Genomic DNA, 13773 nt, shown 5'->3' with positions numbered 1-13773 from the left:
GTTGGCCGACCCATAATCAACAAAGACATCCACTGTTACTCCCTTAATTTTTCCCTTAAACCGCATCATCTCACCGACTGTGGAATTCGTAATAGCATGTAAGGGAAAATCTTGGTTTGGTTTTGCATTTGAGTCTTGTTGCGCATAAACCTCTGATTCTTCTTCATCTACTGTATTAAGTGATTCTAAGATAGCTATCATGGGTTTCTTGCAGGTATGATTTCTTGACCATTTTTCATCGCAGTGAAAACAAAGACCTTGAGCGCTTCATTCACGCTGGTCCTTGGCTGCCCATTGTCGCACTGAATTATCAGGATTGGTTCAGTTGATGGAGGAATTTTGAGAACCTATAGTGTTTTGTTTTGAGGAGGAAGACCAAGCACCTGATGGTCGAGAAAGTCTGTGTAGCCGAGAATCATTCAATTTTGCTTCTAATCTCCGCGCCAGTCTTTGTGCTTCTGCTAAAGTTCTTGGTTCCATGACTTGTACATCATGACAAATCTCAGGTTTCAGTCCTCCCAGGAAATTTGGCAAGAGTTGTGCTTTAGTCCATCCATAAGCTCTACTAGAAAGTTTTGTAAAAGCAACAATGAAAGCATCTACTGTTGTAGTTTGCTCCAAGCATGCCAAAACAATTTGAATATCGGTGATGCTACTCGCTCCATAGTGTTCGAGGATGGCAGAAGAAAATTGTTCCCAAGTTGCCCAAGGATTTCTTTCCTCAAAAGAATTCATCCACATACAAGCATCTGGTCTGAAGTGAGAGGTTACAGTCGGTATATACTCCAAGGGAGGAATGCGTTGAGAGCGCAAATACCTCTCTGCCATTGTGAGCCATCCCAATGCGTCGTCACCATGGAACCATGGTAAATCCACTTTTGGAGGTCGAAACAAAGGCATGTCTTGTTACCAAAAGTTTGGGTTTGGATTAATATTGGCATTTATGTTTGGGGGTGGCAGTGGTTGGAAATTGGTACTTGTGTTTGGTGGTGGTAGTGGTTGGTGATTTGTATTGGTTGATGAAATATTACAAGAATTACTCATGGACATGGTACGAATGTGAGAGTTGGAAGGAATGGAAGTAATGATGGACGATTGTGGCGATGCTGTAAAGAAATTGGAATTGGCATGTTGGCACTGGTGGTTATAAACGGTTTCTGGTTGAGTAACTGCATGATGGGTGTTATGAGAAATTGGACGCAACGTTAAGGCTTGCATCATTGTGTTCTGCAACACTGCAATCTGTGATGCAATCTCACTTTGGAAGGATGCTCGGTTGCGATGGATAGCCTCAATTGAATGATGAAGTTCATTTTGCAAAAAATGACGAATCTCCTCTACTTGTAATCTATTCGTCTCGTCAAAACGAGAAGATGTTGGTGAAAGTGGTGGAAAATGTTGATGAGATATAATATTTGGGACCTGAGCATTAGAAGGCGAAATGGTGGACAGAATTGTGGTTTGCAAGGTTCTTGCCGGAGCCATTTCTGGCTCTGATACCAGTGATGGGAACAAGATTTAAATACAAAGAGATAGATAAACTGCTAAGATATATTGTTTCTTCATTCATACCCATACAGTTTACAGAATAAAGATATATATCCAGAGTTACATGGCGGTCAAGTTAGACCTAGAAAAAGCTTATGATTTCCTCAATTGGAGGTATATCAAAGCGTGTTTGACAAAGTTTGGGTTCTGCGATAATTGGATTAACATGGTCTTGAACTGTATAAGCTCAGTTTCTTTCTCAGTAATAATCAACGGAAAACCTGAAGGTTGGTTTAAGCCTTCGAGAGGTATTAGACAGGGAGATCCTTTATCCTCTTATATTTTTATTCTCTGTATGGAACCCCTTATTCGAGAATTCAATAAGCTAGCTGAGAAACCTAGGAACCAAGTAGGGATAGTTTCAGCTCCCAGAGGACCTAGAATTTCCAACCTTGTCTTTGCTGATGATTGTCTAATTTTTGCTAAAGCAACTCCTAGAGGTGCCAGAAATATTCTTAAAACCTTAAGTGACTTTGCCACTGCTTCAGGACAGAAAATAAACTTCCATAAGTCTTCTCTTTATTTTTCTCCAAATGTTTGTGGCTCCAGGAAGAATGACATTGTCAATATCTTGGGAATTCAACAAAAAAGCACTATCGAAAAATACTTAGGCATCCATAACGTTGCTTGTTGGAAAGACCCTATTAACTCAAAGGAACTAATCCTTAAAATTTCTAATAAACTTGCCGGCTGGAAAAAGAATACTCTTTCTCATGCTGGCAGAGTCACCCTTATCAAAACAAACCTGGCTGGAATGCCAAATCATGTTATGTCTTGTTTTAATTGTGATAAGAGAACCACAAAGGCGGTAGATACAGAATCAAGGAGTTTTTTGTGGGGTGATTCTAAAAACCCACCAGTAGCTTGGGAACAAGTATGTACTCCTAAATCCATTGGAGGCTTAGGAATTAGACCCTCAGCCTACTTTAATAAAGCGGCTGTAGCAAAGCTTGGTTGGAAGATTATCATGGACCACTCTAACTGGTGGGTTCAAATAGTGAAGAATAAGTATTTAAAGAACCATTCCTTCTTTGAAACAAAAAAGAAAAGTAGTGACTCCGTTGCTTGGAAAGGCATCCTGGATAGTAGAGATCTCATTACAAAAGGGATGAGATGGACTATTGGCACAGGAAAGGAGGTTAAATTCTGGACTTTTAATTGGATTTTTGATTTTCCTCTTATCAATTTGTTAAATGATCAGCAGAAAGCTACTATTAATTGGGATGCAAATGTGAGTAACTTTATTGCAGGAAATAGCTGGGACAAAGAAAAATTGCTCCAAGTCCTGGATTGGGAAATAGTCAAACAGATAATGGGAATTCCTATCCCCATAAATAACCAGAATGATAGATGTGTCTGGGGACCCGCTGCAAATGATAAGTTCTCCATCAAAACAGCGACTTGGATCCAATGTAAGTTCTCTGAAAAACACCCCCAAATTAAACTGATAAATAGAATGTGGAAGCTAAACATCCCTCCAAAAATTAAAATGTTCAGCTGGCTTCTTTTAAGAGGAAGACTGAAAACAAAAGACAGACTGTCAAGGTTTTAACCAAATACATGATAACACCTGTTCATTATGTTTATCAGACAATGAAACTTTGGATCATCTTTTTGGTGATTGTACAATTGCAACAAATGTTTGGAGAAAAGCTTGCCTCCATGATCTTATTCATGGAAGTGATACATTCTTAAATAAACTGAATCTCTTTTTGAGGAAAAGAAATTACAACAAAAATGATTTTGAGAAAATTCTAACTATTTGTTGGATGATTTGGAAGGCCAGGAACGATGCTTCTTTCAGAAACATTAGTACCTCCCCTCTAACCATTATTAGTGTTGCTGCTTCTATAGAGAAAGGCTTCAAGGAAAATAACATGAATTGCAGGGTTGGTTCTTTCAAAACACCATCAGCCATTAAATGGCAACCACCTCCTGCATCCACTTTCAAAGTAAACTTTGATGGCTCGGTGACTTCCTCTTCTGCAGCCTGTGGTACTATCATCAGGAATTCTGAAGGTGTACCAATTATTACTTCATCAAAGAACATTGGGAAGGCCTCGGTTCCCACAACTGAAGCGACGGCACTAAGAGACAGCATCCTCATTGCCAAGAACAGGGGGCTGACAAGGATCATTGTAGAGGGTGACTCCAAAATCATTATTGATGTAGTGAATGGCAAAATTAGCACCCCATGGAGGCTCCAACAGATTATAGAAGACATTAAAAACTTGGCTCAAGAGTTCCAGGAGATTTGCTTTAACCACATATACAGGGAAGCAAATTTTGCAGCAGACGCCACAGAAAGTTTGGGACATTCAATAACAGGAAGAAGAGACTGGTTCCAACCTTTGCCCAGGTCTATTGGAAGAATGATCCTGTTTGACCAAATTGGTGAAGGCTGCCCACGAGGCAGTGTCCTCTAGCTTTTCTTGTTTTTCCTTGTATTTTAGTATCAAAAAAAAAAAAAAAGAGATATATATCCAGAGAACTATTAAGTACTAACTGCTAGAGATAACTACTCCTACTATTGGGTCAGATGGAACTTTTACATACTGGGCCTAATAACCAAACGAACTAAGATAGAATAAAGGAAGTACAGAAGAATAAGAGATATGCAGCTACTGCATCCCATCAGAGAGAGCAGTCCAATTCGATTGAGGAGTCCTCATTCATTAATGATAGAGATAGCGAAGTGCTAACACAACGCGACGTCCCACCTATACCGGGCGCGGCGGTGTTTAAACATTTTATTTTGTGTTGCTGCGTTTCTTTGATTTCTGAGAGGGCTGTTTCTGGACTTGGGTTGATTCATGTTTTTAGGTGGGTTCACGTACTCTCCTGACCTAGATGTTTCATGTTTTCTTTAATCATAGGTCCTTGTCTCATAACTAAAACTCCAAACCCTAATAAGAACTAATTATTCTGGTTTTGTTTATTCGATGGTGATCGTTCTGGTTTAATTAATTTGTTGTTGTAGGCAATTCTCTAAGATAAGTTAATTGTAAGTTGTATTTAATATCACTCCATCTTTAATTACATGATTGTTTGTTAATTATTACATGTATAAGCTAGTTGCTCGATATGAAGAGTTTGGTTCATCATTAAACTTATGTTGAATATGATCATGGTAGATTATGAGACGTTTAGCATAAATACACTAATTTAATTTATCTTTTATTTCTATTCGATGCTAAATATGATCAGCTTCTGTACACTTGATTAACTAGTTAATCTATTCTTCAGGCCTATCAATCAAGAGTATAAGTTATTTAGAAGATCGAGAATGGGTATCAGTTGCAGCAGAGCTGATGGTAGAACTAAGGCAACAAGTTTTCAAGATGATACATTGAAAAAAAACTTTGCCGTCGATTGGAATTAGGAGATGGTGAAAGTGCCCATGGAGTAATCTCGGTCTCGAATAGGTGGTCTGAGTATCTTCCTGATGACTTGATTGAGATGTTGATGAAGCGGTTATCACTCATTGATTCACTTAAGTTCTCTGCTGTGTGTACCTCATGGAGAAGAGCGTCGTCAAAATGGTGTCAACGAGCAACCCTTTTTCCATGGATCTTGAAACGGGTTCGGTCTGTGGACTCGGCAACTGCACTCTGTAGTCTCTATAGTCCAAGTGAAGACAGTGTCTATAATTTTACGTTTTCAAAAGCAACTGCAGATCCTTCGTATTATATGATGTTCGTAGGGTGTATTGATGGATATTTGATAATGAGCGAACATAAATGGCGAAAGTCCCCTAGTGCTTATGGATGGAGCATCAACTACTTGTTGAATCTGATAACAGGTGCTCGAATTATGCTGCCACCCTCCAATGAAGTACCAATGATATCTGCGGCCTCCTCAAACCCGAGATCTTCTGGTTGCATTGTAGCAACAATACTAACACCACGCACATACAAGTTGGCATTTTGCAGGCCAGGTGACAAATCATGGACTTACCAATCAGGCCCCAAATATAGAATTCATTTTCATGAACTTCAATTCCATAAGGATGGGAAGTTGTACGCATTTGCTAACGGGGGATATGGTGTTCAATATCTTGTTGTTTTTGATCCCCTAGAGGTTTTTTCTAAAGCCGAAAGTCAGATCTACGTAGGCAAGCAATTTGAAGTTGGAAGTTTAATTGAACGACACAAGAACCTGTATGGACTTGAGACTTATCCTTACTTCATGATAACTTCTGAAGGTGAAATTTTGCTTATATGGGATCGGTATTTTGGTAGTGCTAAATATCCCGACAGGTATTTGCAGAATCCAGATGCTCCATTTGGGGTGTTCAAGTTAGATGTTGGCTCGGAACCTGAGTTGACAGAGACTACTCTTGAAGACCAGACAATCTTCATAAGTGCAAATAGTTTCTCACGCTTGAACAGAGATATCTCGATTCCATTGTCAAAGCTAACCAGTTCAGTGTCAACTGTATTGAAGGACAAGGCGTTTAATGGACTCGGAGGTGGAAACTGCATATATTATGCAACAAACACCACTGGTCATTTACTGATTGGCATCTATAACTTAGCTGATGGAAAAACCGACTATTTTTCAGCAAACAATTACATTGATGGAAATAACGATGCGCGGGAACGAGTGAATGGACAAAGTTGGTTTCCGATAGTCTCTTAAGTTTATCGTTTTATTGAAGTCTTGCATTTGGGTTATTCAATTATGCGCTATCCAGCTATCCCAATTACGCATGCAAATCAACAAAGAGAGAGCTAGAGATCGCGATTATTGATGAGGATGTGGATCATGGATCGTTTCCATGATCTTTTTTTGTTAATCTGTTTTTATTTAACTTGTTGAGATTATATATGCCTGTGTCTCAAGCTAGAGATCAGATATATATGTACTTATGGGAATCAATCCCATAGATTGTTTTAGTATAGAACACAAATGATAGAGACGGTTAATAAACCGCCGCCATGTCACCGAATTTCCATTAAAAATAAACTTTTGGTAGTTGATACTTCCAAGTTAGTCTTTCGTAGAATTACATTTACTTTGTGCGTGCAATTGTTGTGCATATTCTATAGGGTTTGAGCTTGAGTCACTATTGTTGTCTGTAGGATTTGGAGACCACATTCGGGGAGGCTTTTTCTATTTGTTTGGATGATGTTTACAGTACAGTGTTTATCGAGGACTGTCCTTCATGTCATGGACTATTATAAAACGACTACTCATAATTTGTGCTTGGGGATTTGTTCGGGTGATGAGGAGGTCTATGTGTATGTACTCTGTTTCGGATCCATGAAATAATATATCTCTGAATTTTGATCAAGTTTTGTATGTTCATTCCCTGTGTGGTTTATTTTATAGAATTAGTATCACAGTTTTCCTAATTAATGCTTTACAGTTAACTTGTCACGGGATTGTAAATCATGGTTTATAATAGGATTCAATTCGATTAGAATTGTTGCAGGCAAGTATGTAGGGGCCGGTACCATATCCACAGCCATGGACGATGTAGGGGTACCTCTGCTTGGCTGGCCGAGGTATGCACGGCGGTGGAGGAGGCGGATGTAGAGGTGAGGCTCGTTTCGATGTGCTCGATTAAAATGATAAGATGCCCTTTATAATCAGTATGCATAATTATACTGCATATGTTCTTTTAACTCTAGTTTAGTTTTGCTCATTGGTAATTTCCTCTTTTAACGGTGCTGTAGATTATTTCTTCTTGGTGCTTTATTCCTCCAACTACTTTGACTGTGTTAGGGTTTACACTGAGTGACAAGTATAACCTATCGCACTGGGATTTAGCATCTGAGTCCTTAAAACTAACAGGATGTGGAGTACCATTAGCTATTCTTCTGTGTTGGAGAGTGAGAGGTGCAGTATTTGTGCAAGACATGAAATTGACTGGTATATGCCTCTATTCTGCTCTTGCATCTTGACATTCAGTATTATGATTACATCTTTACCACTCTTTGGTTCGTTTATTGGACGGGTGTGCTTAAGATAACTATAATCGACATTGATTGTGAAGCCATAGCTTTCGCTGATGTAGACTGGATTATACAAAGTTTTTTTTATTCTCAATGCTGCAGTTCTGATTGGATGCTGTTTGCAGTTATGTGGAGGTAAAATTTCTGAGGGCGTATTCGTTGGTGTGTTCCTTTCTATGTCTTCAACAGCAGTGGTAAACTAACGTAAACCTGCTTCATGCGTTATCTACATCCACAGAGATATGCCCCCTCATTTACGGTTTGTTTTTTTATTTTGAGAAAGCGGATTATACGTATCAATGTGCACTTGCACCAAGTGCATCATTAATGTGTAAGTGCTCAAATCATTCATTTTATTTTCATTTTTGATCCGATTAAATAAAACTCTCATTATAAGAGTATATCTTCTTTGACCTAGTGTCCTCACCTCCTTAGTTGGAAACACTTAAGATTATTTTTTTAGGTTTCAATTTTGTTAACGGTATTAATATTTATGTATGTAGTGCGACATAGATAGCCGGATCAAATTACTACATATTAGTTGTTCGGTTCATTTGCACCGTGGTGCATAAAAGATTTTCGTTATTTTGGGATGCATATGTTGTTTCATGTATGCTAAGTTCTTCTTCTCCTTTGGCTTCAGGTCTTAAAATTTTTGATGAAAAAAAAACGCCAATGCACATCATGGTCAAGTCACCATTTGGCACCCTTGTTCGGCAGGTATGTTGGTTCTACATATTCTTTGTGTGGTCAACTCATTGCTGTTTAGCACTCGCTTATCACTCTTATAAATATTCAAGATTCTGCTTTGTAGGATTATGCTGTCATTGCTGTGGGTTTGCAAAAATAGTTTTTTTTTTTTTTCAACTGTTTAGAGCTTTAGAGAACGAGTAATTTTATTCACGTATGGCTAAATACTAAATACACCACCAAATAATTTTATAATACTAACATTTTACTAGATACACGTCTTTAAACTTTCTAAACTACCCTCATTAAAAATATACCATGCTACCATATATATTTTCTAAATACATATTTATTCATTTTTTATATCATCTCGACTTAGAAAGAAAATAAAAGCTTTCTCTCTCTCTTTGCTAAAAAATGAGAAGACTTTTTAAAAAAAAAACTCAAGAGCATTCAAACTACTCCATCATGATCAATCAATATATGTAGAATTCTTTGCATATTCATTATTTTGGACCATATTATGGAATGAAGTAATCTACTGATATGCATTCAAGTAGATTGGAGATATAATGGAGTAAATGGTGGATCGGGATTCTGACATATCATTTCTATGAATGTTTATAGGATCTTGATATATGTAATCATGCCTTTCCTAGAATAGTTATCATGGTAGATGTATATAGACCAATAATTAATTGTACTGTTATCATATCTATACAGAACATATTTCATTCACAATTTCTTTATGGTATCAGAGCACCAATCTTGGTGACTCTAGAGACTCATCCATCTTCCGTAAACATATCAAACACAGTTAAACTAGACACTATCAAATCGACGTTATGGCCAACACAGAAGAACACACTGTCCAAAACCTCACCAGATATGACATACATGCATATCCTACACCACGACGCATAGTCACACCCAACTGCAATATCACACATACTGATCCTCATTCTACATTATATTGGATCGTAGACAGTGGAGCAACGGATCATGTTTCTTATTTATCACCTACTCACAACAAAATTACAACATCTCATGATTTTTTTGGTCTACCTAATGGTGGGAAAGCCACCATTGAGAGTATTGGAACAATTAAGTTGTCAACAGATTTGAATCTTGATGGTGTTCTTCATGTACCTAAATTCCGAGTAAATTTGATATCTGTGAGTAAATTGACTCGAGCTTTGAAATGCATTATGATTTTTTACCCGGATTTTTGTGTTGTGCAGGACGTGGATACGAAGAGGACGATTGGCCTGGGCAAGCATTTTAACGGACTCTGCTACCTCAACCCAAGCCAAAACCCCCACCTAGCAAATCATGTCACACGTACCTCAGACCTTTGGCATCAACGGCTTGGACACCTGTCATCTTCACCTCTTCACTGGTTATCTCAAACCATTCTTGAAATAGTTTTTGATCCACAACATGTGTGTGATATTTGTCCTTTAGCCAAACAAACTCGTTTATCTTTTCCTTCAAGTTCAATAAAATCCACTGCATCTTTTGACTTGATTCATTGTGATATTTGGGGCCCTCACAAAACTCACACTCATTCTGGAGCACGTTATTTTCTCACCATTGTTGATGATTTTACTCGTTTCACTTGGGTTCATCTCATGAAATTAAAATCCAACACACAACCCTTGATCCGAAATTTCTTCGGGATCTCAAGAAGTTCCTCAACAGTTGTTTTAAGATTAAAGATTTTGGACCCCTCAAGTATTTTCTTGGCATAGAAGTTGCACGATCCAAAGCTGGAATTTCAATTTGTCAACGTAATTATACGTTGGATATATTGGAGGAGGCGGGACTTCTTGGTGTGAAACCTACCAAGGTACCTATGGAGCCTGACTTGGTGTTAACTGAGAAAGGGAGTGATGCTCTCAAGGATCCCTCTCGGTATAGGATATTGGTTGGGAAGCTGATTTATCTTACACTAGACCAGACATTACGTATGCTGTGAACACACTCAGTCAATTTATGCATGAACCTAAGGTGCATCATCTCAAAACAGCAAACCGACTTCTTCAATACCTTAAGACAGTTCCTAGACAAGGCTTATTATTCCCTTCAAATAGTTCACCCTTGTTGGTCGTCTATTACGATGCAGACTGGGCAAGATGTCCCATCACCAGAAGATCAGTAACAAGGTATTGTATTTTTCTTGGTAAGTCACTTGTGTCATGGAAAAGCAAGAAGCAAGCCACAGTTTCAAGATCATCTGCCGAAGCTGAATATCGTTCTATGGCTGCAACCACTTGTGAACTCAGCTAGTTGAGATACTTATTGAAAGACTTGCAGGTGCAACATCCTGAGGCAGCAAGGTTATTCTGTGATAATCAAGCAGCCTTACACATTGCAGCAAATCCAGTATACCATGAGCGAACGAAGCACATTGAGTTAGATTGCCATACGGTTCGAGAGAGAATTCAAAAGGGTGAAGTCAAGACTGCTTATGTGCAAACTGGAAAACATATTGCAGACTTGTTTACCAAGCCTCTGCGTGCGCCAGTATTCCACACACACCTTAGCAAGTTGGGTGTGATAGACATTCACTCTCCAACTTGAGGGAGAGTATTATGGAATGAAGTAATCTACTGATATGCATTCAAGTAGATTGGAGATATAATGGAGTAAATGGTGGATCGGGATTCTGACATATCTTTTCTATGAATGTTTATAGGATCTTGATATATGTAATCATGCCTTTCCTAGAATAGTTATCATGGTAGATGTATATAGACCAATTCATTGTACTGTTATCATATCTATACAGAACATATTTCATTCACAATTTCTTTAAAACATGTTTTAGATCATTGCAAAACTGATGCCAAACTAGATCATTAGTCTCTTCTGCTTGAAAACCTCGAGCATGGATACTCCACTTGTTTATAAGACAGACAGTACCATTCTAAGTCTTTGCATGGTCGAAGCCAACCAAAAACCTTCATCTGCTTAGGGGAATTCATTATTATGAATCATTAAGCTCTTGCCCATGAGACCATAATTAATCCTCAATCAATTTGATTAAGAATATGCCTATTATCAAATTTTAAGTTTGAAATTTCATTCATGCAGAGAGAATAAAACTTTAAAGTGAGATATAGTGTATTTCAAGTTTTTAATAATATTATATAATTAATATAAACCTCTTTTGGTAATTTAATATACTTAAACTTTTTGACGTTAGATGTATAAAAAAATGTATGTGTATTTGGTATTTTATGTATGTGCATTTAGTATTTAAGAGTGTGTGAATAAAATTTCTCTTAGAGAACAAATGGGCAAGTGTGAAAACAAACGGGCAAGTGTGAACTGTGAAGGATGGTGTTGCCTTATATTTCGATATGTCATTACAAATAATGGGGCTATCTATCAAAATCTTGTGTTAATATGCATTCATACTTTCATAGTACTTGCAAGGCGGAGCCAGGATTTAAAACTAACAGGGGCCGGCCAATGAACAAAAGATAAATTATAAGCCAATAAAGTAACATAGATGACGAGATCTATGGAAAAAGGATATTGTTTGGTCGGTTAGAGAGCTCAATAGAAAATGCTCAGAAGAAATAAAGCCCTAGGTTTAGATACTGATCGAAGTAAGGAAGAGAGAAGCGGGCGGTTACATGAAGGGGAGCGATCAAGGTTTTTAGAGGCGAGAGAGGAAGGTCGTCTTCATGTTTACATATTGTTTGTTCGGTTGTTCCTCTCGTCCTCTCGTCCTCTCATGAGTCTCATCCTGGATTAGATAATAGATAAGGACCTAGATTCCTAATATAATACATATAAATATTGGATTTGTGTCATAATCAAATAGGAAGTAAGCTTGTATTGGCCTATTAGGAAATAAAGCCCACAATTGTATATATAAATAAGGTTAGTGGGCACCCAGAAAAAATCATTACATAATGCTGGGGCATGGGAGTGCCATCACATGAGATAGACTGAGATGAAGATCATCTGTATCAGAATATATAACAGGGGAATGTATGTATATAATTCCAAGTTGGGGGGTGCCAAGGCCATCCAAGGCCTGTGAATGGCTCCGCCCCTGACTTGAATGTACCTATTGACGCTGATGCCGTGCCACTAGTCTCCTAAGTTGATCATGCCATTGAATAAGTCTTGGCTTGGGTTATTCAATTATGTGCTATCCCAATTACGCATGCAAATCAGCGTACGTGATAAGAGAGAGAGCTCTCTGACAGGGCAGCCGCACACGGTGGTTGAAGCTAGAGATCGCCGGCGATTATTGAGGATGTAGATATATCGGCTAGTATCAGCCACGATATATGCTGACGGATTGTCGACTCTCAAGTATAGCAGATCGTTTCTATGAACTTTTTTTCTTAATTAATCTGTTTTTAATCCCATAGAGTGGTTAGCGTGTAACACGAATGATAGAGACGGGTTAAACATACAAGACAAGGTTCCTTAAACATGTTGTGTGACTAATTTTTCTTCATCACACAATATGTATATTTGTTTTGTTGTGTCAATATTGTTGGAGAATGTTGGCTAATGAAAATAGATCGGGGTGTAAAGTTTAACGAATCTGATTGCTAACCCCGTACATATTTGTTGGGGATTGCATATTCTTAGAAGATTTTATGTCTTTAATTAATTATTCCATCGAAATTATTGATACTAAATTCTTGACAATATCAAGGTGTCAAGATTCATACAACTTATTCTTATCCCCAAAAAGGGATTTGATTATTAGCTTCCTCGATCTGTCTATGATTTCGATCATCTCTATATTGCTCATGGACAGAAAGTAATGGCGTAGTTAGGTCCACCGAAGCATGTAAAGGTGCTGCTCTTGTCATCGTAAGCGTAGCTATAAGCCTGAGGGCACTGCTCCTCAAAGATCTGAGAGTATTTTGTGGGTGGACATGTTTCGGGAGTGTCATTAGGAGGTGTGCAACAGTACTGTGGCTCGTTGAACGCCAAACATGCGCTCTTGCAGGCGATCACGCTCCCGTCGGCGGCCTTCACTTGCAGCTCCGCCGGACAGACGTTGTTGACGTTGGCCGGGCATGAAGAGGGTTTGCACTCGCCGGTTCCGCCCTGCGGGGCAACGGACATGGGGACGTTGAAGCCGTCGACGAGGCTGACGTCGTAAAAGTCCTGACCACCGTCAGCTGCGATGTTGATTTCGACTAGGGTTGCCGGTGGGATTGCGCCGTTGCCGTTGCATGTGACCTGGCCGGAGCTGCACTCAGCTGTGGCGCAGGAGAACTTTCCGTCGGCAGCGGTGGTGCAGCCGGTTCGGGCCCAGAAGCGGCCATTCCATGGAACTGGAGTGATGACCTGGTTGTTGGCTCCTTGTGCTAGCTCGAAGCCAGTGGTGGGTAGTTGGGGTTGTTGGGCGGAGGTGAGGGTTCCCGGCCATACGGTGTAGGGGCAGTTGTTGGTGAAGGTGATCGTAGCTGCATGTGCACCTGCTTAATTGGGAACCAAAACAAAATAATTAGTATCAACTTCGATCTACATGATAGAATATATATATATATATATATATATATATATATATATATATATATATAGTATAGTA

General features: G+C 38.8%; 2 protein-coding genes across 2 annotated transcripts in view; one reads left to right on the top strand and one right to left on the bottom strand.

The window, feature by feature from the left end:
• Nucleotides 1-1612: 1612 nt before the first annotated feature.
• On the top strand, nt 1613-3974 carry LOC101296508 (putative ribonuclease H protein At1g65750-like). Its single transcript, XM_004306227.1, has 2 exons — nt 1613-2960; nt 3139-3974. Exons 1-2 carry the CDS (start codon nt 1613-1615, stop codon nt 3972-3974), a joined length of 2184 nt encoding a protein of 727 aa, XP_004306275.1.
• Nucleotides 3975-12760: 8786 nt separating this feature from the next.
• The window catches only part of LOC101296223 (thaumatin-like protein 1a-like), a 4152-nt gene continuing 3139 nt past the window's right edge, over nt 12761-13773 (bottom strand). Inside the window, exon 2 of the mRNA XM_004306226.1 lies at nt 12761-13660. Coding sequence (XP_004306274.1) covers nt 12981-13660 — 680 coding nt within the window. The 3' untranslated portion in view covers nt 12761-12980. The remainder of the gene's footprint in view (nt 13661-13773) is intronic.

The sequence above is a fragment of the Fragaria vesca genome, linkage group LG6, assembly GCF_000184155.1.
Source record: "Fragaria vesca subsp. vesca linkage group LG6, FraVesHawaii_1.0, whole genome shotgun sequence".
Classification (NCBI taxonomy): domain Eukaryota; kingdom Viridiplantae; phylum Streptophyta; class Magnoliopsida; order Rosales; family Rosaceae; genus Fragaria; species Fragaria vesca.
Note: the sequence above shows the minus strand (reverse complement) of the source record. Positions and strands in the feature narration are given on the sequence as shown.

Bases quoted from the DNA above. Each gene is read 5' to 3' on its own strand.
- LOC101296508 (XM_004306227.1), top strand. From the start codon at position 1,613: ATGGCGGTCAAGTTAGACCTAGAAAAAGCTTATGATTTCCTCAATTGG. The intron at 2,961-3,138 runs GTAAGTTCTCTG...TATGTTTATCAG, and splicing joins AACAGCGACTTGGATCCAAT to ACAATGAAACTTTGGATCAT.